Source organism: Nerophis lumbriciformis, linkage group LG35, assembly GCF_033978685.3.
Source record: "Nerophis lumbriciformis linkage group LG35, RoL_Nlum_v2.1, whole genome shotgun sequence".
NCBI lineage: Eukaryota > Metazoa > Chordata > Actinopteri > Syngnathiformes > Syngnathidae > Nerophis > Nerophis lumbriciformis.
The window spans coordinates 21,106,894-21,134,572 of NC_084582.2; the positions used below are offsets into that span (position 1 = coordinate 21,106,894).

The 27,679-nt window shown below is 40.5% G+C and overlaps 2 protein-coding genes across 4 annotated transcripts; one reads left to right on the forward strand and one right to left on the reverse strand.

Annotated features, from left to right (window-relative positions):
* The first annotated feature begins 397 nt into the window (after positions 1 to 397).
* pdf (peptide deformylase, mitochondrial) lies at positions 398 to 19,102 on the forward strand. Of its 3 annotated transcripts, none has more exons than XM_061928042.2 (4): positions 398 to 597; positions 3,839 to 4,439; positions 4,509 to 4,685; positions 16,575 to 19,102. In XM_061928042.2, exons 2-3 carry the CDS (start codon positions 3,878 to 3,880, stop codon positions 4,664 to 4,666), a joined length of 720 nt encoding a protein of 239 aa, XP_061784026.1. In that variant the 5' UTR covers positions 398 to 597; positions 3,839 to 3,877; the 3' UTR covers positions 4,667 to 4,685; positions 16,575 to 19,102. The 3 variants fall into 3 exon arrangements, with proteins under 3 accessions (XP_061784026.1, XP_061784028.1, XP_061784027.1); XM_061928044.2 differs by lacking the exon at positions 16,575 to 19,102 and having other exon boundaries at positions 3,839 to 3,932; positions 4,016 to 4,439; positions 4,509 to 7,848; XM_061928043.2 differs by lacking the exon at positions 16,575 to 19,102 and having other exon boundaries at positions 398 to 602; positions 4,509 to 7,848.
* Positions 9,866 to 27,616, reverse strand: spata2l (spermatogenesis associated 2-like). The gene is made up of 4 exons (XM_061928039.2): positions 27,345 to 27,616; positions 16,990 to 17,349; positions 16,625 to 16,915; positions 9,866 to 11,049 (listed from the first exon to the last, which is right to left on the reverse strand). The coding sequence occupies exons 2-4, from the start codon at positions 17,338 to 17,340 to the stop codon at positions 10,129 to 10,131; spliced, it is 1,563 nt and encodes a 520-aa protein (XP_061784023.1). The 5' UTR covers positions 17,341 to 17,349; positions 27,345 to 27,616; the 3' UTR covers positions 9,866 to 10,128.
* Between the last annotated feature and the right edge of the window lie 63 nt (positions 27,617 to 27,679).

Below are 27,679 nucleotides of genomic sequence, written 5' to 3' on the forward strand. Positions count from 1 at the left end.
GTGCCTCACCAGCCATGAACCTCACCGCACGTCACTGATATATATATATATATATATATATATATATGTAACAAAGTGTAAAGCCATAGGCTCACACCAGTTCAGTAAATAATCCAAATTTGGAGCACAGCATCATAGTTTTCACAGCTTTTTGGTTGTCAGCGGTAGAAAGCGTTTTAAAGTAAAGTTCTAATATTTTTTTAAAGGCACAAAAAACTGGTCGGGTATTGAGAAAACTTACATTTATGAATATAAAACGTAGCCAATCGTATAATGAGGTTGCAAAGGTAAAATTAGCAGCGCATACACTTTTCAAGCGTGTCGCTTTGTACAGTTTCCTACTTCTTTTTGGCCTAGCTGTCGCCAAAATAAGAGCTTTTCGTGGCACATTCCTAAACGTTTGACAGCAGCGTCGAACGAACGAACTTTTATTGTGAAGTCGAAGCTCCTTCAATGCTGACCCGGAACTATATATAATATGGTTGAATTCTGAAGGGTTTCAGGTCATAGATTGTAGTAAAACACGAGTAAGAAATAAAAAAAAGTATTCCTGGTACTGGAGAACTTAATCAAGCGACAACAACAAAGGGACAACTGGTAAGGTTCGTGTTGTCCGAACATTGAATCACGATCCTGGTTTTAAATGCGTTCTTAAATGGACACTTTAGCTTACATCCGGGTATCATGAGTTCACTGCTGCGAAGAAAGGTTCAAACGCCAAAAGACAATTGGGGAAATAAATCATACTTTATTTGATGTTATGAGATCAAATTGGAGACAATTATTCTTGATATTTCTATCAGTGAGTGGGAACTAAAAAAAACAAGCAGCCAAAATGGTGAATGTGAAGTGATGGACGACATTCAACTACAAAACCCAAAACCAGTGAAGTTGACACGTTGTGTAAATCTTAAATAAAAACAGAATGCAATGACTTGCAAATCCTTTCAATCTATATTCAATTGAATAGACGGCAAAGACAAGATATTTAATGTTCAAACTGGTAAGCTTTGTTATTTTTTGCTAATATTAGCTCATTTTGAATTTGATGCCTGCAACATGTTTCAAAAAAGCTGCCACGAGTGGCAAAAAAGACTGACAAAGTTGAGGAATGCTCATCAAACAGTTCAGGTGAACAGGCTCATTGGGAACAGGTGGGTGCCATGATTGGGTATAAAAGCAGCTTCCATGAAATGCTCAGTCATTCACAAACAAGGATGGGGCGAGAGTCACTACTTTGTGAACAAATGCGTGAGAAAATTGTCGAACAGTTAAAGAACAGCATTTCTCAATGAGCTATTGCAAGGAATTTAGGGATTTCACCATCTACAGTCCGTAATATCATCAAAAGTTTCAGAGAATCTGGAGAAACCAACATTGAATGCCCGTGACCTTCGATTCCTCAGGCAGTACTGCATCAAAAATCAGTGTGTGAAGGATATCACCACATGGGCTCAGGAACACTTCAGAAAACCTCTGTCAGTAACTACAGTTTGTCGCTACATCTGTAAGTGCAAGTTAAAACTGCTATGCAAAGCGAAAGCCATTAATCAACAACACCCAGAAACACAGCCGGCTTCGCTGGGCCTGAGCTCATCTAAGATGGACTGATGCAAAGCGAAAAAGTGTTCTGTGGTCTAACGAGTCCACATTTCAAATTATTTTTGGAAACTGTGAACGTCGTGTCCAGATAGTAAAAGAACCATCCAGATAGGCGCAAAGTTGAAAAGCCAGCATCTGTGATGGTATGGGGGCGTATTAGTGCCCAACGCATGGGTAACTTACACATCTGTGAAGGCACCATTTATGCTGAAAGGATGGAATTTAAGTTTGTCGATTGGATTTAGTTTGTCGTCCTTTGGATCTAGTGGTATTTTAAAAACTATTTTTATTCTCTATCCAGATTCCGAACTGGCTACAAGTCTAAAAAGCTCACATTTTCAATAGAGCATTGGGCGGTTTATGAGTTGTCGAATCTCCCTGCAAATCTGAACCCCGTCCCGAAACAATCACGTGATACAACTTTGCTTCACATGTCATCATTTCCATCTCCTCCCCCTAAATGAAGCAAGTTTTGATACACGCTTCACGGAACCGCCCCCTCCATTACTCGACACACGCCTCAAAGCCTCGGCACATTTGGTCCCGTCACTACATTTCTGATAAGTGCGTAAGGACACTGATGGATTTGGGACAGCACTGCAAACTGTCAAAACTGGCACACTCAGGAACAAAGTACACAGGCTACCACTGTGAATTCCTAGAGATGTTTACAAGTATTTTTGTTTAGTGAACAATTAAGTCACAGGTGTCAAATTCATATATTATTTCCAGATAGTACATTTAACTTTTTTGTTTTACATCAGTTCTCATTTCTACACAGCTTTTTGGCTGTATACATGTATGTCTTATATACACTTTACAGATGTGAAATACTTAATTTAACCTTTAGCTTTGCAGGTTGAGTGCAACTTAGGTTGTGTATAATAACTTCTTAGCCACAAAAAAAGGTGAAATAACTGAAACCATGTTTAAGATTCTAGTTTCTTTAAAATAGCCAGCCTTTGCTCTGATTACCGCTTTGCACACTCTTGGCATTCTCTTGATGCTTTCTGTGAGGGGTTTGAGCCACTATTGTATATGTCAATAAAGTACTTTATCTTTTATTACAATGTGTATTATTCATTTCCATTCTAAGAGAAAATACATGTACTGCATGAAATTGCATATATTTTCAACTTAAAAAATAAATAAAAATAATAATCAAACATATTATCATACATTCCTAACACGTTTTTGTTATAATACAAATACATTCTTAAATACATGCTTGACTAATGTTATTCAACAAATTGTACACTGTTAAAATGACATTATATTTGACACTAAACTAGCAGCTCTGTTGCCAGAATGTTACAAGAAAAAAAAACTAGGGGTGTCCGATAATGGCTTTTTGCCGATATCCGATATTCCGATATTGTCCAACTCTTTAATTACCGATCTAGATATCAACCGATATATACAGTCGTGGAATTAACACATTGTTATGCCTAGTTTGGACAACCAGGTATGGTGAAGATAAGGTACTTTTAAAATAAATAAAATAAGATAAATAAATTAAAAACATTTTCTTGAATAAAAAAGAAAGTAAAACAATATAAAAACAGTTACATTGAAACTAGTAATTAATGAAAATTAGTCAAATTAACTGTTAAAGGTTAATACTATTAGTGGACCAGCAGCACGCACAATCATGTGTGCTTACGGACTGTATCCCTTGCAGACTGTATTGATCTATATTGATATATAATGTTGGAACCAGAATATTAATAACAGAAAGAAACAACCCTTTTGTGTGAATGAGTGTAAATGGGGGAGGGAGGTTTTTTGGGTTGGTGCACTAATTGTAAGTGTATCTTGTGTTTTTTATGTTGATTTAATTAAAAAAAAACAAAAAAACATACCGATAATTTAAAAAAAAAACATAGCGATAATTTCCGATATTACATTTTAACGCATTTATCGGCCGATATTATCGGACATCTCTTAAAAAAAACTGGTACAGTTTTTTACATTTACAGTGGTATGCTGTCAAAAAAAAACCTCTTAATTTTGCAGTCAAATTCTGGCGAAATGATCTGCTATTTTTTTTTACTGGAAATTCGAGATTTATTTCATACATTTATATATATATATTATTTGCTGTTTACAACTGGCCTTTAGAGGGCAGCCATAAATGCGATGTGAGCCTCAATGAAAACAAGCCCCATGTAATTAGACACCCCTACACTAAATCACTAAAGTGTTTTTAACCCAGCTTTATTTGTCCTTCTTGCAGAATTGTTTCTTTCCCTGACCTCCTGGCTGCAGATCTACAATGTCCAGATCACGTTTGTCCCTGCTTCAACTGTCCCACCTAGCATGGAGACTCCGTATGTTTCCTTCCGCTGCGTCACAGGTACCTGCTGAAACCTGCGCCTACAGCAGCGACGTCAAGGTGCGCTCTTACTTTCAGTACATGAAACGCAAGCTGATATCCCCTCCCAGTCCTCCGTACCACCACGTGTGTCAGGTCGGTGATCCGGTGCTGCGTTCAAGAGCTGCGGCTGTTGACCCTGCTGCTATCAGGGGTCCTGATGTTCAGGAAGTCATCAACACTCTAGTCAAGGTCCTACGTAAATTTGAGTGTGTTGGACTGAGTGCCCCTCAGATCGGGATACCGCTTCGAATCCTGGCTTTGGAGTATCCTCAAAAGATGCTGCTTGAATGTTTGCCCGCCTCAAGAAAAGTTTGTGATATTTCTGTTCAGCCACTGAGAATATTTATCAACCCCGAGCTGAGGGTGCTGGACAGAAACACAGTTATCTTCCAAGAGGGCTGTGAGAGCATCTCAGGCTTTTCTGGCGCAGTTCCCCGCTATCTGTCTGTGGAAGTATCAGGTAAGTGTTTTTAGATCTATTTAGATCTCTTCACCAACACCCGACTGACCACATATTGCACATTTCAAGGTCTGAATGAGAACGGAGAAACTGTGACTTGGCAGACCACAGGATGGCCTGCTCGAATCCTACAGCATGAAATGGACCACTTGGATGGCGTTCTCTACATCGACCGAATGGACAGCAAGACTTTCATAAACGTCAACTGGCAGGAGAACAATGAATGAAAAAGCATCAGGAGTCTCTGTGAGTGAGGGACACAAAAGAAATGCACAACGACTTCTCTGAAACTATTCACCTGGATGGCCATTTTCACAACTTCTGCGGTGTCCATTTTTGCACCTCTGTTCTTACACTTAGGGTCTGATCTACTAAAATAAGTACTAAATAGCGTATACAAAGTATAAGTGAAGTGAAGTGATTACATTTATATAGCGCTTTTTCTCAAGTGACTCAAAGCGCTTTACATTGTGAAACCCAATATCTAAGTTACATTTAAACCAGAGTGGGTGGCACTGGGAGCAGATGGGTAAAGTGTCTTGCCCAAGGACACAACGGCAGTGTCTAGGATGGCGGAAGCGGGGATCGAACCTGCAACCCTCAAGTTGCTGGCACGGCCGCTCTACCAACCGAGCTATACTGCCCCTGGTGTAGTATAAGGCGTGTTGCGGGTGGTGCCAAAATGTGCTAAATATAGACTCAACACAGCGGCCGTAAAACAGTTTTAGGTTTGATAAATCACATTGCGAGGTTTAAATGATTATAATTGCATTTCCTCCTCCCGGCATTGTGTTCTAATAATCTGCGTATATGCTGCATATACAGTACAGGCCAAAAGTTTGGACACACTTTCTCCTCATTCAAAGAGTTTTCTTTATTTTCACGACTATTTACATTGTAGATTGTCACTGAAGGCATCAAAACTATGTATGAACACTTGATAGCGCACAAAGCTGATTTACTAGAATCTCTTAAATAAGCTAAATAGCGAGCGCAATCCTTCATATACAGTACAGGCCAAAAGTTTGGACACCTAATTCAATGCGTTTTCTTTATTTTCATGACTATTTACATTGTAGATTGTCACTGAAGGCATCAAAACTATAAATTAACACGTGGAGTTTATGTACTTAACAAAAAAAGGTGAATTAACTTAAAACATGTTTTAGATTCTAGTTTCTTCAAAACAGACAGCCTTTGCTCTGATTACTGCTTTGCACACTCTTGGCATTCTCTCGATGAGCTTCAAACACACCTGTGAAGTGAAAACCATTTCAGGTGACTACCTCTTGAAGCTCATCGAGAGAATGCTAAGAGTGTGCAAAGCAGTAATCAGAGCAAAGGGTGGCTATTTTGAATATAAAACATGTTTTCAGTTATTTCTAGAGATGTCCGATAATATCGGCCTGTGCGTTAAACTATAATATTGGAAATTATCGGTATTGTTTTTTTTATTATCGGTATGTTTTTTTTTATTAAATCAACATAAAAAAACACAAGATAAACTTACAATTAGTGCACCAACCCAAAAAACCTCCCTCCCCTCATTCACACAAAGGGGTTGTTTCTTTCTGTTATTAATATTCTGGTTCCTACATTATATATCAATATATATCAATACAGTCTGCAAGGGATACAATTCGTAAGCACACATATTAGTGGACCAGCATGCTGCTGGTCCACTAATAGTACGAACCTTTAACAGTTAATTTTACTAATTTTCATTAATTACTAGTTTCAATGTAACTGTTTTTATATTCTTTTACTTTCTTTTTTATTCAAGAAAATGTTTTTAATTTATTTATCTTATCTTATTTTGTTTTATTTTTTTTAAAGTACCTTATCTTCACCATACCTGGTTGTCCAAATTAGGCATAATAATGTGTTAATTCCACGACTGTATATATCGGTTGATATCGGTATCGGTAATTAAAGAGTTGGACAATATCGGGATATCGGCAAAAAGCCATTATCGGACATCCCTAGTTATTTGACCCTTTTTTGTTAAGTACTTAACTCCACATGTGTTCATTCATAGTTTTGATGCCTTCAGTGATAGTCATGAAAATAAAGAAAATGCATTGAATGAGAAGGTGTGTCCAAACTTTTGGCCTGTACTGTATATGAAGGATTGCGCTCGCTATTTAGCTTATGTAAGAGATCCTAGTAAATCAGCTTTGTGCACGATCAAGTTTGCACGTTTTAATACACGCAAACATTTTAATAGTGGTGAAGTGTAGGGACAGAACGGTATCTAAAAAAAATCTGGGTGTGCATTGAGTAACGTGAGGAGAAGCAGGAGTTGTGTTAGACATGGCGAGCAGACTTTTTTTTAGCAACCAGTCAGAGATAGAGACCCATTGTGTAGTTCTGCTGTATGGCAGCACTTTAGCAGACCTGACAACTCTTTGGGATTCTCTGGATATTTCCCTTGTTTGAAGTTACGAATCTCGCTGATCGTGGTGTTTTTGTGTGGCATAAAATATTGTAGCTTTTGCCTGAAAGTTGAAAAGATGACGAAGAGGTGGTCGATCAACAATCACTTTATGAAAACATATACAACTGTATCAAATTCCCCACGGTCATCCAATCGCCACTCAGGACACATTCAATGACGCAAACTGTCGGAATATACAACTCTAAAGCAGGAATTCATGAGAAAGGGTCTTTTTTTTTAAGCGCTTATTTCCTCCACAGCGGTTTTAAAAAATGTCCATCTAACAAAATATGATTGACATAAAAACACACTCACCGGCTGTTGTGCGCATTTTTGTTTCCCATCCAGAAAAAAGTACCACAGATGACTGGCACATACCACCTTTGTTCGTCAATATATGATGTATCAGATGTCAGTGGTGTGCCGTCAGGGCCAGCAAGGCCTCTCTGCTGGCCTAACAACCAGAAATCCATCCCATCCATCCATTTTCTACCGCGTGTCCCGTTCGGGGTGCTGGAGCCTATCTCAGTTGCAATCGGGCAGAAGTTGGGGTACACCCTGGACAAGTCGCCACCTCATCACAGGGCCAACACAGATAGACAACATTCACACTCTAGGGCCAATTTAGTGTTGCCAATCAACCTATCCCCAGGTACATGTCTTTGGAGGTGGGAGGAAGCCGTCATGATCATAATTAAAGATAAAAGTATTATAAATTTTTTCCCCCCTAAATATCTAAAAGTATTCATATAAACTTGTGATTTAGGGCTATATAAATAAACATTGATTGATATTCTCTTCATGTCATATTATGCTCCTTCCATTGCTGTTGTTTTTAGGTTAGAGTTTGTATCCAATCAGAATTCAGCTAGCTTATGTTGCCATGCTGTTACCAAATCTGCCCGGGGCCTTCAGAATCAACAATGCAGGCGTATGTGCACTGTAAGTAAACTGACACATACAGTTGATAAGACAATTGCCATAGCCAATCAAATCACGATTTGTCAGTAAGGCCTTCTTTCTAACTGGCTTTACGCTGTGATTGGATACTCACTTGGGAGTCCCATGTGAGTATCCAGTCACAAGTTGCAAAAACAGGAAGTGGCACCGAAGCCATAGAAAGCCATAGAAAACTCACCGGTACTCACTTAAGGAGTGCAAAATGTTGATTAAGTGGCAGATATATATTTGCAAGGCCATTTTCAAGAAGGATACTGAAGAGAAACTACATCTTGTAAGACGAGGTCGGCCAACACCGGAAGCTATCCCGGTGGTGAGATGTTTTGCCCGCGACTTTCACATGAATCAACCGACCACGATCAACTACTAACTACGACGGTACCACTGGCTTATACGGCGTCGAATGGGTGCTATAAATTGTGAGTTCAAATATTTTATTTTTTCATGTTTCATTTCACAATTCTTTTAATTTTGACAGTACCACATATATGTTTTAATTGCTGAAGCGGGTTTATTGAATGTTAAAGGCGCCAAAAAATAGACAGTTTTGTACACTGTTGAGGGGATTCAATGGTCAGTAGCGTGCAAGTGTGTTTCTGTATACTGTATTTTTCGGAGTATAAGTCGCTCCGGAGTATAAGTCGCACCGGCCGAAAATGCATAATAAAGAAGGAAAAAAACATTTAAGTCGCACTGGAGTATAAGTCGCATTTTTGGGGGAAATTTATTTGATAAAACCCAACACCAAGAATAGACATTTGAAAGGCAATTTAAAATAAATCAAGAATAGTGAACAACAGGCTGAATAAGTGTGCGAATAATAAGTGCAAATTTATGACGCATAAATAACCAACTGAGGCGGCATGGCGCAGTGGGTAGAGCAACCGTGCCAGAAACCTGAGGGTTGCAGGTTCGCTCCCCACCTCTTACCATCCAAAAATTGCTGCCGTAGTGTCCTTGGGCGGGACACTTCACCCTTTGCCCCCGGTGCCACTCACACCGGTGAATTGAATGATGAATGATAGGTGGTGGTCGGAGGGGCCGTTGGCGCAAATTGCAGCCACGCTTCCGTCAGTCTACTCCAGGGCAGCTGTGGCTATGAAAGTAGCTTACCACCACCAGGTGTGAATGAATGATGAGTTCTACATGTAAAGCAACTTTGGGTACTTAGAAAAGCGCTATATAAATCCCAGGTATTATTATTATTATTAACTGAGAACGTGCCTGGTATGTTTACGTAACATATTATGGTAAGAGTCATTCAAATAACTATAACATATAGAACATGCTATACGTTTACCAAACAATCTGTCACTCCTAATTGCTAAATCCCATGAAATCTTATACGTCTAGTCTCTTACGTGGATGAGCTAAATAATATTATTTGATATTTTACGGTAACGTGTTCACACATAAGTCGCTCCTGAGTATAAGTTGCACCCCCGGCCAAACTATGAAAAAGACTGCGACTTATAGTCCGAAAAATATGGTAGTATCTCCAGCCGTGTCCATGTGGTGACATAAATTACGGTATTTTGAGAGGTGACGTCGGACATTACTGAAGGCCTAGGTGAGAAACGCATGGCCCGCCACTGTTAGATGTGCAATGATGTGTATATTATCTTTAAAATCAGTGCAGGAGTCGTCTCACAAAGGAACACCTGCAATCTATCCTGACAGTCTCAAAAGCACAGCACTCTAATGAAGTATTTTCTAAGTATGGAGCTTAGACAAAAGTGCATGAAGCAGATCTACTGGATTGCAAACACCAAATGTTGGCAGTTCTGTAACGATACATGACATCATTGATGGTATTGTGGGCAGTTAAAAACAACAAAGCATACTGAACCAGAAATTGTGACCACAAACCGTGAGAAGTTCCAAACCATTCCAGCCCTGAATAACACTGCACAGTATACTTATTGAAGTGTACTGATAAGTGATTTCATTTGAGATGCAGCCTTGGTGTGACTGGACTAACAGACAATTTGAGATATTTATACTGTATGTGCTTGTGATTTTATTAAACATATAATCAAGTAGTTTCCCATATAAACTTTGCATTTAATACAATTAACTTGTTTCAGACGAGAACAAGACATTTTACAAACTCCTGTGACTAAGCAGACATCCCAACAATTTTATGTATATTAAAAAAAGTCCATTCAAAGACTTCAATTGTGTTAAAAATTTAAGTATAAACATAAAATAACATCACACTGCATTTGTCTTTCGAGAAAAGGCAACATTTATGGGCATTGAAGGCACAATACCAAAGCGGTTTAACACGAATCACACAGACGATGACGGTTCCAACGTTTGGCCGCAGGTGCAGATGCAAGGATTTAAGTACCAGCAGTCTTTACAGAACTCGTTCCCGCAGTGACAGCACAGAACCATTGGCTTCCTGGAGCACTTTCTCCCACAGGCGCACAGACCCAGGGGTTTCAGCGAGTGCTGACCTTGGCACATCTTGACGTCTTTGCAAGACGCTTTGTGGAAAAGACGGCAGGTGAGACATGCGACCGCAGGGTCGCGGCGGCTGCCGTTGCAGCAATCGTGGTAGCTGATTGGAGGATGGCTGATGCTCAGAGACTTGGGCTTGTCGCTCAGAGATAAAGCCGCTATGTCTGCACTGCTGCCGCTGAAGGCTGGCTCTGGTGTTCTGGCATTGTGGCTTGGAGGCGCCGTCGATTCCTTTATCATGTCAGGGGGATGCAGCTGGTGGCCTTCCTGGGAGCAACGCTGGAGCACAGCACAGGAGGTGTCATGGAGAGCGTTGCACTCAATGCACTGCTTGAGGTAGAAGTGAGGGGATCGGAGGCAACTGCAAATGTTGCCCCTCTCCGCCTCGGTCATGCCAACTTGTAGACTGTGGGGTTGGAACTCTGCATCAACAGACTCCTCACCAGCAGACATGTGTTGCCTCACACTAACTAAGGAGCCTCCGCCTGCTTCTGCTTCTAACTTACTGCTGAGCTGGCATTTGAGTGTTGAAACGCAAGAACGTTCTCCCGCGGCTTGGAAGGACAAAGATCCGCTGTTGCCGACGTCCCACGCGGGCATTTGCGAACTGTCATCATCGCGAACAACCATCACCCTCTGGCCCTGGTTAACCTGCCCGTCTGTGTACAGATCCACTTCAGACTCTGCATCAGACTCCATCAGCGGCTGCTTGACTCCCATCATCCTCTTTGTGTTGTCCAGCGCAACCTGGAGGAAGAAAATGAAGCGTTGGGACATCATTTTGATCTTCTTATGCATAACTAGAACTGGACAGGAGGACAAAAAAGTACAATTTAAGAGTAATTTGAGATACGAGATGCCTGTCCGCTTTTCGTTATGCTAAGTCGCGAGCATCGGCAGGGTCACTAGGTTTTAAGAACGGGGGTCTTAACCCCCAGGAGATTCACATGATGCAAACAAACATGTCAAGCGCCCGCAGGAAACATTTAAGCACTTGCAAAATCTTTTCGCTCACAAGAGGTGGTGGGGTGTTTTGTTATTAATGTAACATCATTTGTGATGATAATCATACTTAGACTTAGACAAACTGTATTGATCCACAAGGGAAATTGTTCCACACAGTAGTAGAATGAGCTCGGCTCTCTTTTCACAGTTAATACAAGTGACAGAAATCAGTCACCATCCTGCTATCAATTTGACTTTGGTTTGCTAGCCAGGTTATTTATCAAAATGGGGAGGCGACTTGTCCAGGGTGTACCCCGCCTTTCGCCCGATTGTAGCTGAGATAGGCTCCAGCGCCCCCCGCGACCCCAAAAGGGAATAAGCGGTAGAAAATGGATGGATGGATGGATGGGAGCTCCACATCAGTTCCTTTACTATGTTCCAGTTTTGCTCACATTTCCATTAATTTAATAAATGTGGAAATTAATGTAACTGTTTTACAAATGCAGTTTTTTAGTAAAACGAAAATAAATGTAAAACTGCATCAGTATACAGTACAGGTCAAAATTTTGGACACACCTTCTCATTTCAATGCATTTTCTTTATTTTAATGTCACTGAAGGCTTCAAAACCATTTCAGGTGACTACCTCTTGAAGCTCATCGAGAGAATGCCAAGAGTGTGCAAAGCAGTAATCAGAGAAAAGAGTAGCTATTTTGAAGAAACTAGAATATAAAACATGTTTTCAGTTATTTCACCTTTTTTTGTTAAGTACACAACTCCACGTGTTCATTCATAGTTTTGATGCCTTCAGTGACAATCTACAATGTAAATAGTCATGAAAATAAAGAAAATGCATTGAATGAGAAGTTGTGTCCAAACTTTTGGCCTGTACTTTACATAAATTAAAGATGCATCAATAATCGATTTTTATTCAAATTGTAGGTCCTGAATCGTAATCGTAATCTAATCTTGAGGTGCCCAAAGATTTCCACCTCTAATACCGACCGTGTTTCACATCAATTTCAAGTGAAACCAACATTAATGACATCAGTCACTACAGATAACATTCCATTGTGGTCCATTAAATATTCATCACATTTGATACATTCAATAATAAAATATATAACCTGTACCGGTAACATGTATATAAAAAATTACGTTAAAAAAATGGATAAATTATGTACACAGTAAACATGTCAGGTGATTTGAAAAACAATGTATACAGAAAATTGGGGGGGGGGGGGGGGGGGGGGTGTATACACACTATGTACATGACTATGCACATGTTGACTCCAAGAGTGTGCAAAACAGAATGAGAAAATATATATACACTATAACCACATAGGTGTAGTTCTTCTCTTGAAAAAAGTTGACGATCTTTCCGAAGGTTCGCATACAGAACATTTGTAACAACTTTTACTTCCTTTATTTCAAACTCAAGGCCCAGGGACCAGATCTGGCCTGCCACATCATTTTATGTGACCACAAAAGCCTGAAAATAATTTGCTTCATTCTATAAAGTATTTCTTTGCCAAATGTATCAACTCTTTCCATTTTGACAGACAAATACATGTACTTCATGCCAATGCGTATCCTTTAAACTTTAATATTATCCAATAATGCAACAAACAGTTGAAATAAATATTAAATACTTAAATATCTTATTGACTTGTGATTTCAAAGCAAGTTATCAATCAAATTGTACACTGTAAAAATAACAATAGAGTTTACGGTAAAAGATTGGCTGTTCAGTCGCCAGAATTTAACTGAAAATAAAACCGTGGAACCTTTTTTCCATTTACAGTAATACACTGGGAAAACTGTAGATTTTACGATAAAACACTGGCAGCTCAGTCGCCTATTTTTTTAAACTGCTGTAAAGTTTTTTCATTTACAGTAATATGCTGTAAAAACATGCAGTAAACTTTACGGTAAAATTCTGGCGACTGCTGACAGATTTTTTTTACTGTAAAATATAAAAAAATGTTATAGTGTACCGGTACATAAAAAATATATAACATCAATCAAATGCAATAGGCAATTATGTAAAATGAAGTGAATCCTTATACATTCACAGTATATCTATGTGCAGTATATTTACTACCGAGTGCAGACATACATATAACTGCAATATGCCCCTCAACGAAAACGAGTTTGACGCCCCTGCTTTTTTTAGCCAAGTTTGATCGGTTATTGGCACTGCACCAGACCTGAGGAGCTCAAACTGTGGTTCAGCCTTTTTTAAGGTGATGAGATGCACTGTATGTATATAGTTTATTATTTACGTACTATTGGCTATAAGTTTGAAAAACAGCTCAAATATCAAAAACGTTCCTCATTGCTTTATTTAAAAAAAAAAAACGTGTTCTAAATCGCCTGTCAGAAGCGCCTGTCAGAAGCGCGTCAGCTGGTCGCGCACCTAAACAGAGTTGACACCCGGCAAAAGTAAGGAGACAAATTCGAAGAAAAGGGTATTTTTAACCTACCGTAATTAAAAAATTTCTTGTTCAAACCAGTGGAAACTACCCTAAATCTTTTGACATTACTACCGATGATGTCTAACTTTACGCCGTGTGTGTATTTGAACTTCTGTTTGGACACCGCTGTGTGGAGTGTGCATTTGTCCCCGTGCGTTGGTGCTAATGGGATCAATCCATTCTGCCTCTAAATCACTTTAAAATGCATCCCAAAACCGCCAACAATACGTAATTTACGTTCTGTAACCTGTAACATTTGTCAACCACAGAGCTCTGTTCAAAACCATTAACATTATCCCAAATCTGTTGGTTTTGATGCTTCTTTTGAATTCTGTGAAAACTGTCTCCACTTTTTCACTGACAAAATTGTGTCAACTAGAGCCAGTTTATCTCAGCCTTCCTATGACCCTTCTATTCCTCTGCACTTCTCTTCTATTTTCCATCAGTTTGAGCCGGTGTCCTTTTCCTTTCTAAAGGACAGTTAGTCATATGAAGCCCTCTCGTTCTCCTGCAGATGCCCTCCCACCTCGCCTGTTTAAGGAGGTACTTGCTACTATTGGATCAAGTGTCCTTATCATTATCAATAGTAGCCTCTCTTCTGGAATAGTACCAGCAGAGTTTAAACATGCAGTGGTACGACCTCTACTTTAAAAAACCAAGCCTGGACCCCTCTCTCCTCTCTAATCTCAGACCTATCTCTAATCTTCCATACATTTCCAAAATGTTAGAGAAGGTTGTCTACAGTCAGTTGTTGCCCTTTTTAGAGGATAATGGTATCACTGAGCTGCTCCAGTCCGGTTTCAAAGCCCTCCACAGCACAGAGTCAGCGCTTCTAAAAGTATCTAACGATATCCTCCTGTCAACAGATTCTGGTAAATATGTTGTCCTGGTGCTTTTAGATCTGTCTGCTGCGTTCGACACCGTCGACCCCGCTACCTTAATCACTCATCTTGAGAACTATGTGGGCATTAAGGGCGCCGCCCTCAACTGGTAATGGTCGTACCTGACTGACAGGAGTTTTTGTGTAAAAATAGACAGCTTTATGTCTTCCACAGCTCCTTTACCACATGGGGTCCCCCAGGGCTCAATCCTTGGCCCCCTTTTATTTGCGTTTTACCTTCTACCCCTTGGTTCTGTTTTCAGGAAGTACGTTATTACATTTCATTGTTATGCCGATGATTGCCAGATCTACTTTCCCATGGCACAAAATAACACTGCCTGCACGACATCAAAGCCTGGCTTTCAGCTAACTTCCTGAGCCTAAATGAAAACAAAACAGAAGTTATGTTGTTCGGTCCAAGTCGCTCTCCCTTCCCCAACGTTGACCTCGGCACTCTGTCCCCGTATCTCAGCGACTGTGTCACAAACCTGGGGGTAAAGTTCGACTCAGATTTTAAGTTCAAAAAACAAATCAGCAGCGTCGTACAAAAAAGCTTTTATCAACTACGCCAAATAGCGAAAGTGAAACCGTTTCTGTCAAGACATGATCTTGAGAAATTAATCCACGCCTTTATCTCGACTCGTCTTGACTACTGCAATGCCCTGTACGTAGGCATTAGCCAGGCCTCCCTCGCCCGCCTGCAGCTCGTGCAGAACTCTGCTGCTCGTCTGCTAACACAGACCCGCAGGCATGAGCACATCACCCCTATACTAGCGTCCCTTCACTGGCTCCCTGTGCGTTACCGTATCAACTTTAAACTCCTATTTGTTTTCAAATGTCTAAACAACCTCGCTCCAATATATCTCTCCGACCTTACTGCCCCCCCCGATCCCTAAGATCAGCCGATCAGCTGCTGTTGACGGTCCCTGACACAAGGCTGAAGCTTAGAGGTGACAGAGCTTTCGCCGCTGCTGCTCCCAAGCTCTAGAACGACTTACTTTTGAGTGTTAGACAGGCCTCCTCTCTTCCTCTTTTTAAATCACTCTTAAAAACACACTTTTATTCCATGGCTTTTAACACTGTGATCTCCATCCTGCTATGGCGTCCCATAATGCACCTGTGTGAACCTGTTTCTATGTTTTATTTATTTTTTATCGTGCTCTGTTTGTGTTGTGTTGTGCTTGCTCGTTTCTCTTATCTTTTAACCTGCCTATTGTACAGCACTTTGGCTACCCCTGTGGTAAATTTTAAATGTGATTTATAAATAAAGTTGATTCGATTTGTAACATTTGTTGCCAGAAGTCGGAAATGCGGTCCCAGGGACCCCGTTAAGTCATAAAAATGGGGTCCCACTTTTTTGTAACCGTTTTGACAACAAATGATAAATATATGCATTATCCTGTTATATCTCACATTCTATATTGTGTTTTGTAAAAAAGTTGTCAAACGTTAATTCATATAAAATTTAATACAAAAGAAAACACATTTTTATGCATATGTAAATGTATTCAAGTATAAAAGTATTCACTTTCTTCTTTCCTTCATGGATCTAAACTTTACCGCTGCCGGTATTTGTTTCTATATTTTTATTGTAATATTTTCAGAATATGTTTGTTCTATTTTTGGGCAAAGTAAGACAAAGACAAAACAATCTGAAGTTGTCTTTAGTTTTTAGTTTTAATGCCATGATTTTAATAGTCCGGCATGCGTGTGCACAGATTTTCCTCCATGCGGTCCCTGAGCTAAAATGAGTTTGACACCCTAGGTCTAAAAGTAACATGTCTTCCTTCACTCGTTATTTTTGCAGTTTTATGCATGTTTATGTATAAAATAAAAATCGCAAATTGAATTGTAATTTTGGAAAGGAAAATTGCAATTGGGTTTTTTCTCCAAATTGTGCAGACCTAGGTCAAATTGTTTCTTATTGGTGTGCTTGCTGTTTAAACTTGATTTTTAATCTCCCCCTCACAGACGCTGTATGTGGTTATGTACTGTGACACACCAAAGGAATTCCGACATACCTTGAGACTGTGTCCCCGCTGCCTCTCTCTGACCACACACAGCTCCCACTGGGCGTCACCGCCGTCATTCTCCAGGGCTGCCAGGAGGAGGCGGCACTCGCAGCGGGCCAGGAAGAAGGCGCAGGACAGGTGGAGAAGATTGTCCAAAATGTCCGGGCTGACTCTGAGGGACTGGAGCTGAAGTTGCTCCCGCCGCGCCGAGTACTGGTATCCCAGCAAACCGAAAAGTTTCTCGATTTGTGTGGCGGACAGCACGGGTTTGATGTAGTGTGTGAACATGCCCGAGTACATCTGGAGACAGGACAAGTCATGACAGTTAAACATACACCTGTCATGGAAGACATTGGAAGAAATCCACCATCTACCTTGACTTCCTTGTACTCCTCCCTCCAGGGTCCGAGGTAGAGGTTTAGAGCAGCTTGTTCCAGAACCTCAAAAGCTTTATTTAGACCTTGCAGACCTCCTCTTGCTCTTACTTGTTTGCCGCTGCCTGCTCTTGGAGTCTTTATTTTCAGTGACTCCTCCATCACCTTCAGAACATCCACACCCAAGCAGTGTGTTTGCGAAGCATTGTCCTCCCTCAGTAACGCTTCCACCTGCTTCCACAGCTCCTCGTCTCCACACGCCAGGTAAGAGCCTCGCTTCACCATCTGCTGCTCCAACGTGCGACCATAAGCAGCCACCAATTGTTGTGCTCGGTCTTGAAAGATGCTCATCTTTATCAGCTGAGGACCAGAGAATGAGCTCGGATAACAAGAAAAAGCTTTTGGAATTTCTCTAATTTCAGAAGTTCAGATACTTGCAGAGATGAAAATGAAATGAGAGCGGGGGTGGGGGTGGGGCATCTACCTTCCGTTCATTCTATTTCCAATTCTTAAACGCAAATCAAAAAACAAAATTGTGGCCAATTTTTGATTTTTCTTACAAACCCCGTTTCCATATGAGTTGGGAAATTGTGTTAAATGTAAATATAAATGGAATACAATGATTTGAAAATTCTTTTCAACCCATATTAAATTGAATGCACTACAAAGACAAGATATTTGATGTTCAAACTCATAAACTTTATTTATTTTTTGCAAATAATATTTAACTTAGAATTTCATGGCTGCAACATGTGCCAAAGTAGTTGGGAAAGGGCATGTTCATGTGTTACATCACCTCAATAAACAATTGGGAACTGAGGAAACTAATTGTTGAAGCTTTGAAAGTGGAATTCTTTCCCATTCTTGTTTTATGTAGAGCTTCAGTCGTTCAACAGTCCGGGGTCTCCGCTGTCGTATTTTACGCTTCATAATGCGCCACACATTTTCGATGGGAGACAGGTCTGGACTGCAGGCGGACCAGGAAAGTACCCGCACTTTTTTTACCAAGCCACGCTGTTGTAACACGTGCTGAATGTGGCTTGGCATTGTCTTGCTGAAATAAGCAGGGGCGTCCATGAAAAAGACGGCGCTTAGATGGCAGCATATGTTGTTCCAAAACCACTAATGCACCTCCATACCATCACAGATGCTGGCTTTTGAACTTTGCGTCGATAACAGTCTGGATGGTTCGCTTCCCCTTTGGTCCGAATGACACGATGTCGAATATTTCCAAAAACAATTTGAAATGTGGACTCGTCAGACCACAGAACACTTTTCCACTTTGCATGAGTCCATCTTAGTGATCTCGGGCCCAGAGAAGCCGGCGGCGTTTCTGGATGTTGTTGATAAATGGCTTTGCATAGTAGAGCTTTAACTTGCACTAAATAGTGACAGTGGTTTTCTGAAGTGTTCCTGAGCCCATGTGGTGATATCCTTTAGAGATTGATGTCGGTTTTTGATACAGTGCCGTCTGAGGGATCGAAGGTCACGGTCATTCAATGTTGGTTTCCGGCCATGCTGCTTACGTGGAGTGATTTCTCCAGATTCTCTGAACCTTTTGATGATTTTATGGACCGAAGATGTTGAAATCCCTAAATGTCTTGCCATTGCACTTTGAGAAACGTTGTTCTTAAACTGTTTGACTATTTGCTCACGCAGTTGTGGACAAAGGGGTGTACCTCGCCCCATCCTTTCTTGTGAAAGACTGAGCATTTTTGGGAAGCTGTTTTTATACCCAATCATAGCACCCACCTGTTCCCAATTAGCCTGCACACCTGTGGGATGTTCCAAATAAGTGTTTGATGAGCATTCCTCAACTTTATCAGTATTTATTGCCACCTTTCCCAACTTCTTTGTCACGTGTTGCTGGCATCAAATTCTAAAGTTAATGATTATTTGCACAAAAACAAAAGTTTATCAGTTTGAACATCAAATATGTTGTCTTTGTAGCATATTCAACTGAATATGGGTTGAAAATGATTTGCAAATCATTGTATTCCGTTTATATTTACATCTAACACAATTTCCCAACTCATATGGAAACGGGGTTTGTATATATGGCAGATTTGAAAACATACAAAGGGTGGATTTTCATTAAAATATTGCCATAAAATTGGATTTTGTGCGGTTTTCCTTTTATGGATTTTTATTTTTCCAGATAAACACAAAAATCGAAATGCAAAATGCAAAATTGAATCCGTGTGATGACAAATTGAAGCGGAAGCCGTATTTTAGCTTTTCCTTTGCGTTTAGCATGTTTTTAGCATGCTAAAAGTGTCATTAAATAGTTGTTCAACTTTTGTTTCAGAAATGAAAATAGAAAAAATGGCCCGAAATTTGTTTTTTGATTTGCATTATTTGAAGGTACACGGATCCGTGTACCTTTCGTTCATTCTATTTCCAATTCTGAAACGCAAATCAAAAAATAAAATGAGGGCCATTTTTCGATTATTATCATACATGGCATATTTTAAAACAAAAAAAGTGGTTGATTTTCATTAAAATATTGCCCTAAAATTGGATTTTGTGCTGTTTTCCTTTTATGGATTTAAATTTTTCCAGATCAACACAAAAATCGAAAAAAATGTTCATCCAAAATGCAAAAGTGTGTGGTTATCTGTTTGATGACAAATTGAACCGGAAGCCGTATTTTAGCTTTTCCTTTGCGTTGAGCATGTTTTTAGCATAACGGCAGTGACGTGCGGTGAGGTTCATGGCTGGTGAGGCACTGACTTCATCACAGTCAGATTTTCAGATTTTCTTCCCTGCTTGGCACTCAGCATCAAGGGTTGGAATTGGGGGTTAAATCACCAAAAATGATTCCCGGCCGCGGCTGCCCACTGCTCCCCTCACCTCCCAGGGGGTGAGCAAGGGTATGGGTCAAATGCAGAGAACAAATTTCACCACACATAGTGTGTGTGACAATCATTGGTGCTTTAACTTAACTTTAACTTTACACATACAAACTGTAGCACACAAAAAAGAACATTTAATAAAAAAAACGTTATTATGGTCTTACCTTTACTCATAAATGAAGTCCATGCGCGGCTCCTTCTGAACAAAAGCATCGATAACTTGTTTATAGAAGTCTTCCTTATCTTTCTTCAGTTTTAAAAGTCTCTCTGTCTCGATGGAGATCTTCCTTTAAGTATTACCTCCTGCTTCGATTGAAAGTCCAGAAAACTGTTTTATTTAAGATATGTAATCCTCCATGTTAAAAGTCCAGGCAAGAGGAAAAAAATAAACGATCGCTAACTGTTGCTACTTGTTGTCACTTCTTCTGCAGCCGAATAGTCGCAAGAATGATCTCTGGGATCACTACCGTCCTCTACCACCAGGAGGCGGGATTACTGTGAGCCTCAGCCAGTGCGTCTTCGCAGCAGTTTTATGATTGCTCAGCACAAGAAATACGTTACATACATACAGTTGTTGACAAAATACACTGTACATTATATACCTCAGCTAACTAAACTATGGAAATTTATAATATAATTCATATAGCAATACGGTGTCACTGCACAGCAGGCCAGCAGTTAGCCGAGTCATTGCGCAATCCATGGTGAGGCTCAACTCAGTGACGTGCCTCAACTGGCTGCTGACTCACCGCAAGTCTCTTCTCAGTATTTGAACGGCAAATGTGAAAATTGAGCGATTTTGAATAAAAATAATCTAAAACTGGTGAAGTTAAAAGGAAAATAACTTTATAGTATAATCACTGGATACATATGACAATTTAATTTTTTTCCCTTCTTTTTACATTTTTTTTCTTTCCATGATGGCACGTGAGGCCCTGCCTCACCTGCCTCCCCTGACTGCACGTCACTGCATAACGGTAACACCTTTGTTCAGCAGAAGTCCTATTGTTGTTTCAAAAAAGTCTCATTAAATAGTTGTCCAACTTTTATTTCAGAAATTAAAATAGAAAAATTGGTCCGAAATGTGTTTTTTTTATTTGCATTTCAGAATTTGAAATAGAATGAACGGAAGGTACACGGACCGAGGCACTTTGATACATTTTGTACACTAAAGATGCTAAACGCAATCCAATGTACCAACACTCAAAAATTACATCAATACCTAGTCCGTTCCAGGCAAGTCTTTGAAATATTTAAGTTTGTGCACATGCTCAGTAGCGGTGGTTTGCAGACAGACAGAACGGGTTATTGTGTCGGAATAATAGAACAAATATTGTTTTAGGTCTGTTTTTCTTGTTTTATAGGGATTTACATTTTTTTAATATAGTATAACTAGGATTGGGCGGTATACTGGTATTACAGTCAAAACCGATATAATTTAGAAAGAGATATATACAGTAACACGTTTCCAGTGAGGGTTGGACTCCGCCAAGGCTGCCCTTTGTCACCGATTCTGTTCATAACTTTTATGGACAGAATTTCTAGGCGCAGTCAAGGCGTTGAGGGGATCTGGTTTGGTGGCTGCAGGATTAGGTCTCTGCTTTTTGCAGATGATGTGGTCCTGATGGCTTCATCTGGCCAGGATCTTCAGCTCTCGCTGGATCGGTTCGCAGCCGAGTGTGAAGCGACTGGGATGAGAATCAGCACCTCCAAGTCCGAGTCCATGGTTCTCGCCCGGAAAAGGGTGGAGTGCCATCTCCGGGTTGGGGAGGAGATCTTGCCCCAAGTGGAGGAGTTCAAGTACCTCGGAGTCTTGTTCACGAGTGAGGGAAGAGTGGATCGTGAGATCGACAGGCGGATCGGCGCGGCGTCTTCAGTAATGCGGACGCTGTATCGATCCGTTGTGTTGAAGAAGGAGCTGAGCCGGAAGGCAAAGGTCTCAATTTACCGGTCGATCTACGTTCCCATCCTCACCTATGGTCATGAGCTTTGGGTTATGACCGAAAGGACAAGATCACGGGTACAAGCGGCTGAAATGAGTTTCCTCCGCCGGGTGGCGGGGCTCTCCCTTAGAGATAGGGTGAGAAGCTCTGCCATCCGGGAGGAGCTCAAAGTAAAGCCGCTGCTCCTCCACTTCGAGAGGAGCCAGATGAGGTGGTTCGGGCATCTGGTCAGGATGCCACCCGAACGCCTCCCTAGGGAGGTGTTTAGGGCACGTCCGACCGGTAGGAGGCCGCGGGGAAGACCCAGGACACGTTGGGAAGACTATGTCTCCCGGCTGGCCTGGGAACGCCTCGGGGTCCCACAGGAAGAGCTGGACGAAGTGGCTGGGGAGAGGGAAGTCTGGGCTTCCCTGCTTAGGCTGCTGCCCCCGCGACCCGACCTCGGATAAGCGGAAGAAGATGGATGGATGGATATATACAGTACAGGCCAAACGTTTGGACACACTTTCTCATTCAATGCGTTTTCTTTATTTTCATGACTATTTACAATGTAGATTGTCACTGAAGGTATCACAACTATGAATGACCACATGTGGAGTTATGTACTTAACAAAAAACGGTGAAATAACTGAAAACATGTTTTATATTCTAGTTTCATCAAAATAGCCACCCTTTGCTCTGATTACTTTTTTGCACACTCCTGGCATTCTTTTGATGAGCTTCAAGAGGTAGTCACCTAAAATGGTTTTCACTTCACAGGTGTGCTTGAAGCTCATCTAGAGAATGCCAAGAATGTGCAAAGCAGTAATCAAAGCAAATGGTGGCTATTTTGAAGAAACTAGAATATAAAACATGTTTTCACTTATTACACCTTTTTTTGACAAGTACATAACTAACTCCACATGTGTTCATTCATAGTTTTGATGCCTTAGTCATGAAAATAAAGACAACGCATTGAATGAGGAGAAAGTGTGTTCAACCTTTGGCCTGTACTGTATATACCAGAGAATATCGCCATACCAGTATCTTTGGATGTGCCTTTGTTACGGCCATTTGCGGCCCGGCAGGCACCGTAGCTGAGGGAGGTCAGGGGAGCGGGAAGGGTCTGGCGCGTCTCTACCGCCTCATTTTTGTAAGTAGCGCATAAATTAATTTCCCTAGTAAATAATTAGATTCATTAAAGAGTAATTCAATTAGTAATTTAATTTATTTTTTGGTTAAGTAACGAGTAACTAAAATTAATTACTTTTTAAAAGTAATATTCAGAACACTGGTAGTAATAGTAATACAGTGTTGAGTTTAAACCAGGGGTGTCAAACTCATTTTAGCTCAGGGGCCGCATGGAGGAAAATCTGTGCACACGCGGGCCAGACTATTAAAATCATGGCATTAAAACTAAAAAATAAAGACAACTTCAAATTGTTTTCTTTGTCTTACTTTGGCCAAAAATAGAACAAACACATTCTGAAAATATTACAATAAAAATATAGAAAAAAATACCGGCAGCGGTAAAGTTTAGATCAGTGGTTCTTAACCTGGGTTCGATTGAACCCTAGGGGTTCGGTGAGTCGGGCTCAGGGGTTCGGCGGAGGTCAAGACACACCCGTGTAAATAAAAACTTTTCCCTATCGGCGTAGTACGGGTACGGCAACAGCAGAAGTCACACTGATTTGCAGGTGTGTAATTTGTTGTGATTTTATGCACTGTGTTGGTTTTGTTCTTTGAACAAGGTGAGGTTCATGCACGGTTCATTTTGTGCCCCAGTAAAAAAACATGGTAACACTTTAGTATGGGGAACATATTCACCATTAATTAGTTGCTTATTAACATACAAATTAGTAACATATTGGCTCTTAACTAGTCATTATTAAGTACTTAATAATGCCTTATTCGGCATGGCCTTATTATAACCCTAACCCTCTAACCCTGGCCCGAACCCTCTAACCCTAAACAAATAACTCTAAATTAAGTCTTTGTTACTTAGAATATGTTCCCCATGTGTCCAAAAAACTCTAAATTAAGTCTTTGTTACTTAGAATATGTTCCCCATACTAAAGTGTTACCAAAAACATATAACTTTGTCTTGAATTTGAAAAAAACAACATTTTATTTTTCACTAAAGAAGGGTTCGGTGAATGCGCATATGAAACTGGTGGGGTTCGGTACCTCCAACAAGGTTAAGAACCATTGGTTTAGATCCATGAAGGAAAGTAGAAAGTGAATGAATGTTTATAACTGAATAAATTTACATATGCATAAAAATGTGGTTTTTTTTAATTGTTTTTTTTATGAATTAAGTAACGTTTATGACAACCTTTTTTCCAAAACACAATATAGAATATGAGATACAACAGGATAATGCATACATTTATCATTTGTTTTCAAAACAGTTACAAAAAAGTGTCACCCCAAAAATGTACCATGGGACTCCATTTTTATGACTTTATGGGGTCCCTGGTACCCCATTTTGAAAATTCGTAGTGCCAACACTGATGGAGTATTGGTGCGTCCAAAACAGCAGCAGGGGGCTGTGGCCTGCGGGCCGGTTTCTAATACTAATCAAATATCATCCCAGGGGCCATGGATCATTCATTCGTGGGCCGGATCTGACCCACGGGCCTTGACTTTGACACCCCTGGTTTAATCTAAACACTTTGCACATATTGTTTTTTTATTATACCGATATATATCGTACATCGTGATAGGGCTGGGCGATACATCGATATACGCGATATATCGCGGGTTTGTCTCTGTGCGATAAAGAAAATGACTATATCGTGATATTCGAGTATACATTCTCACGCAGTTGCTTTTAGCTGCAGACATTACACTCCAGGCTCTTCCCACTCTTTGTTTTGCCTCCTTCTCACAGACAGCAAGCGCACCTTCTTACATACGTCACATACTGTCACGACATACGTCACATACGTATACGCCCTTGCGGAGCAGAGAGGTAGCAGCATGGGTAACGTTAGCTGTGGTGCGAGTGGTAATACGAGAGAAAGAAAGTGTGAATCTGGTAACAAATGAAGAAAAACAGCAGGGGGTCCATCGTCTGGCGGTGGTTTGGCTTCAAGCGGGAATATGTCGAACAGACAACCGTAATTTGTCAAGTGTGGGGCGAAAGCGTTTCTACAAAAAGTAGCATTACTGCTAATATGTAGCATCAATTGAAAAGTCCTGACCATATGCCCGACATCTGGTCAGGATGCCACCCGAACACCTCCCTAGGGAGGTGTTTAGGGCACGTCCGACCGGTAGGAGGCCACGGGGAAGACCCAGGACAAGTTGGGATGACTATGGCTCCCGGCTGGCCTGGGAACGCCTCGGGATCCCCCGGGAAGAGCTGGACGAAGTGGTTGGGGAGAGGGAAGTCTGGGCTTCCCTGCTGAGGCTGCTTCCCCCGCGACCCGACCTCGGATAAGCGGAAGAAGATGGATGGCATTTGAAAAGTCACCTGCTAGAGAATGAAGAGTTCTTACTCCGCATGTCAACATCTCCGGCCGGTGCCACACCACCAAAATGCAGAGGCAAACAATTCCAGATCAACACCGTATGAAAAAAAGAGTCGACAACAAAAGGAGATAACGTCCGCAGGAACCTACCACATAGCAAAGGACAAACACTATTTGATTTCCTATTATGTAGCTCATTTTTATTTGACACTTATTGAAATATCTTGTGTGACATCATACTTTTAAGCTATTGCATTGGCGTTCTGTACAAAAAGTGCACTTTAATTAGGGACCGCAATGTCCCATTGGGACGAGGACCCTATTGTAATTGTAAGGTTTTATTATTATTATTCCGCCGCCTCTTTGAGCTGTAATTTGACCCCCTTTACATGCTTCAAAACTCACCAAATTTGACACACACATCAGGACTGGCGGAAATTGCCATCTAATCAAAAAACCAAACTTTAAAACTCAAAATTGCGCTCTAGCGCCCCCTAAGAAGAAAACACAGACAAAACTGCCTGTAACTTCCAGTACGAATGTCGTAGAGACATGAAACAAAAACCTCTATGTAGGTCTGACTTAGACCTAGATTTCATCCATCGACTTTCTTCAGCAAAAATCAACAGGAAGTTTGCAAATCCCCCTTCAAAACAAAAGTTTTGTAAAAACAGTCACCTTTGCCTCTTTGAGGTGTAATTTGACCCCCTTAACATGCTTCAAAACTCACCAAATTTGACACACACATCAGGACTGGCGAAAATTGTCATCTAATCAAAAAACCAAACTTTAAAGGAAGAAAGAAGAAAACACAGACAAAACTGCTCCTAGCAAGAAAACACAGACAAAACTGCCTGTAACTTCCAGTAGGAATGTCGTAGAGACATGAACCTCTATGTAGGTCTCACTTAGACCTCCATTTCATAAATTGACAACCCCCAGCAAAAATCAACAGGAAGTTTACAATTCCCACTTCAAAACAAAAGTTTTGTAAAAACCGGTCACCTTTTTTCAAACATTATCTCCTGAGCGCGTTTGTCGTGTCGGCTTCAAACTAGCACAGGAGAGAGATTGAACCCTTCTGATTAAAAGTTGACGAAAGAGTTTTAATTACTGCTCAAGTTGGGATTTTATGTGCCGTCAAAGTCGGTCCCGTCCATCGCTGCTTGCAGCTTTAATTTAGTGTTTTGATAAGTCATCTTAGTGACATCATGCACAAAAGTGCACTAATAGCTTGTTTTAAAATGTCTCTGACAATCTTGCACTTTCTGTTTTGGAAATGACATGAATGTTTGTGCCACTGCTTAATAACTGTTTAATAAATACAGTTTTGGTAAATTGACTTAGTTGTGATTTCCTTCTCTGCCTGAAAGCTTAAAATGACCATATATTAATGCAGTATGAACAAGAATGTTTTAATGTAGACACATAGAATCATCATACTGCTGTGATTATATGCATCAAGTGTTCATTCAAGGCTAAGGCAAAATATCGGGATATACCGGTATATGGTGTATCGCGATATGGCCTAAAAATATCGAGATATTTAAATAAGGCCATATCTACGTCGCGATTCAGACTAAAAATACAGGGATATCACTTTTTATCTGAGTTTTTTTTTCTTTCTAATTCCATTCATGAAAACAAAAGTAAATGACCAACCGCATGGAGGTGTTAATGAGAACAAAAGCGAAAGTAAAAATATATAGTGTGAGACATTATAAAATAATCATACCAAATATAAATGTCGAGAGCCTTTCTCCGAGTACATATGGAATAACCGCAATGTTTCTCAAACTTGTTCTGCCTTGATTCCACGTCGATCAGGAAGTAGCCGCCGTGACAATACCATGCTAGCTATGCTAAAGAGCACCATATTTGACGGCAAAGTGGGGATGTAGGACAAATTATAACGACTCCCATCCACGCAGATTGTAACTAATCAGATTTGTCGAGTCATCATTTCCCGCCCAAAAGCAAGTCATTTTCACAATGTCGACAAAAATGCCTTTAATTCGACAGTAGCTACAAGTAGTAAGTTTAAATGTTTGCTAACTTACAATTCGCATATCATCAGTGTACATGCTTCTCAACGCACTCACCTGTCCAACTCACTTGCTCACCCGTCGGTGGACACGCTCGTCAAAGATGAAACATTTGTTGCTCCGAGGAGAAGTTTATTCAGTCTAATTTGAAGTAAACACGGTCACGTGACACCTCCCATTTCCTGGTTTCGCGGAGGTGCGTTTGATTTGTTCACCTGCGCTGTGTTTTTGGTGAGCGGGGCCGACAAGGGACCTTCAACATAGCGACATCCAAACGTTCCGTTAAAAAACACACACGAACAATACAAAACACATGCGACGTAGCAAAAAAAAATGTTACAAAATGAAAATGCAACATTTAAATAAATGCTGCATCATCCCAAAAAAAAAAA

Bases quoted from the DNA above. Each gene is read 5' to 3' on its own strand.
- pdf (XM_061928042.2), top strand. From the start codon at position 3,878: ATGTCCAGATCACGTTTGTCCCTGCTTCAACTGTCCCACCTAGCATGG. The intron at 4,440-4,508 runs GTAAGTGTTTTT...GCACATTTCAAG, and splicing joins TCTGTCTGTGGAAGTATCAG to GTCTGAATGAGAACGGAGAA.
- spata2l (XM_061928039.2), bottom strand. From the start codon at position 17,340: ATGAGCATCTTTCAAGACCGAGCACAACAATTGGTGGCTGCTTATGGT. The intron at 16,916-16,989 runs GTAGATGGTGGA...TCCTGTCTCCAG, and splicing joins AGGAGTACAAGGAAGTCAAG to ATGTACTCGGGCATGTTCAC. The intron at 11,050-16,624 runs GTATGTCGGAAT...TTCTTCCTCCAG, and splicing joins AGCGGGGACACAGTCTCAAG to GTTGCGCTGGACAACACAAA.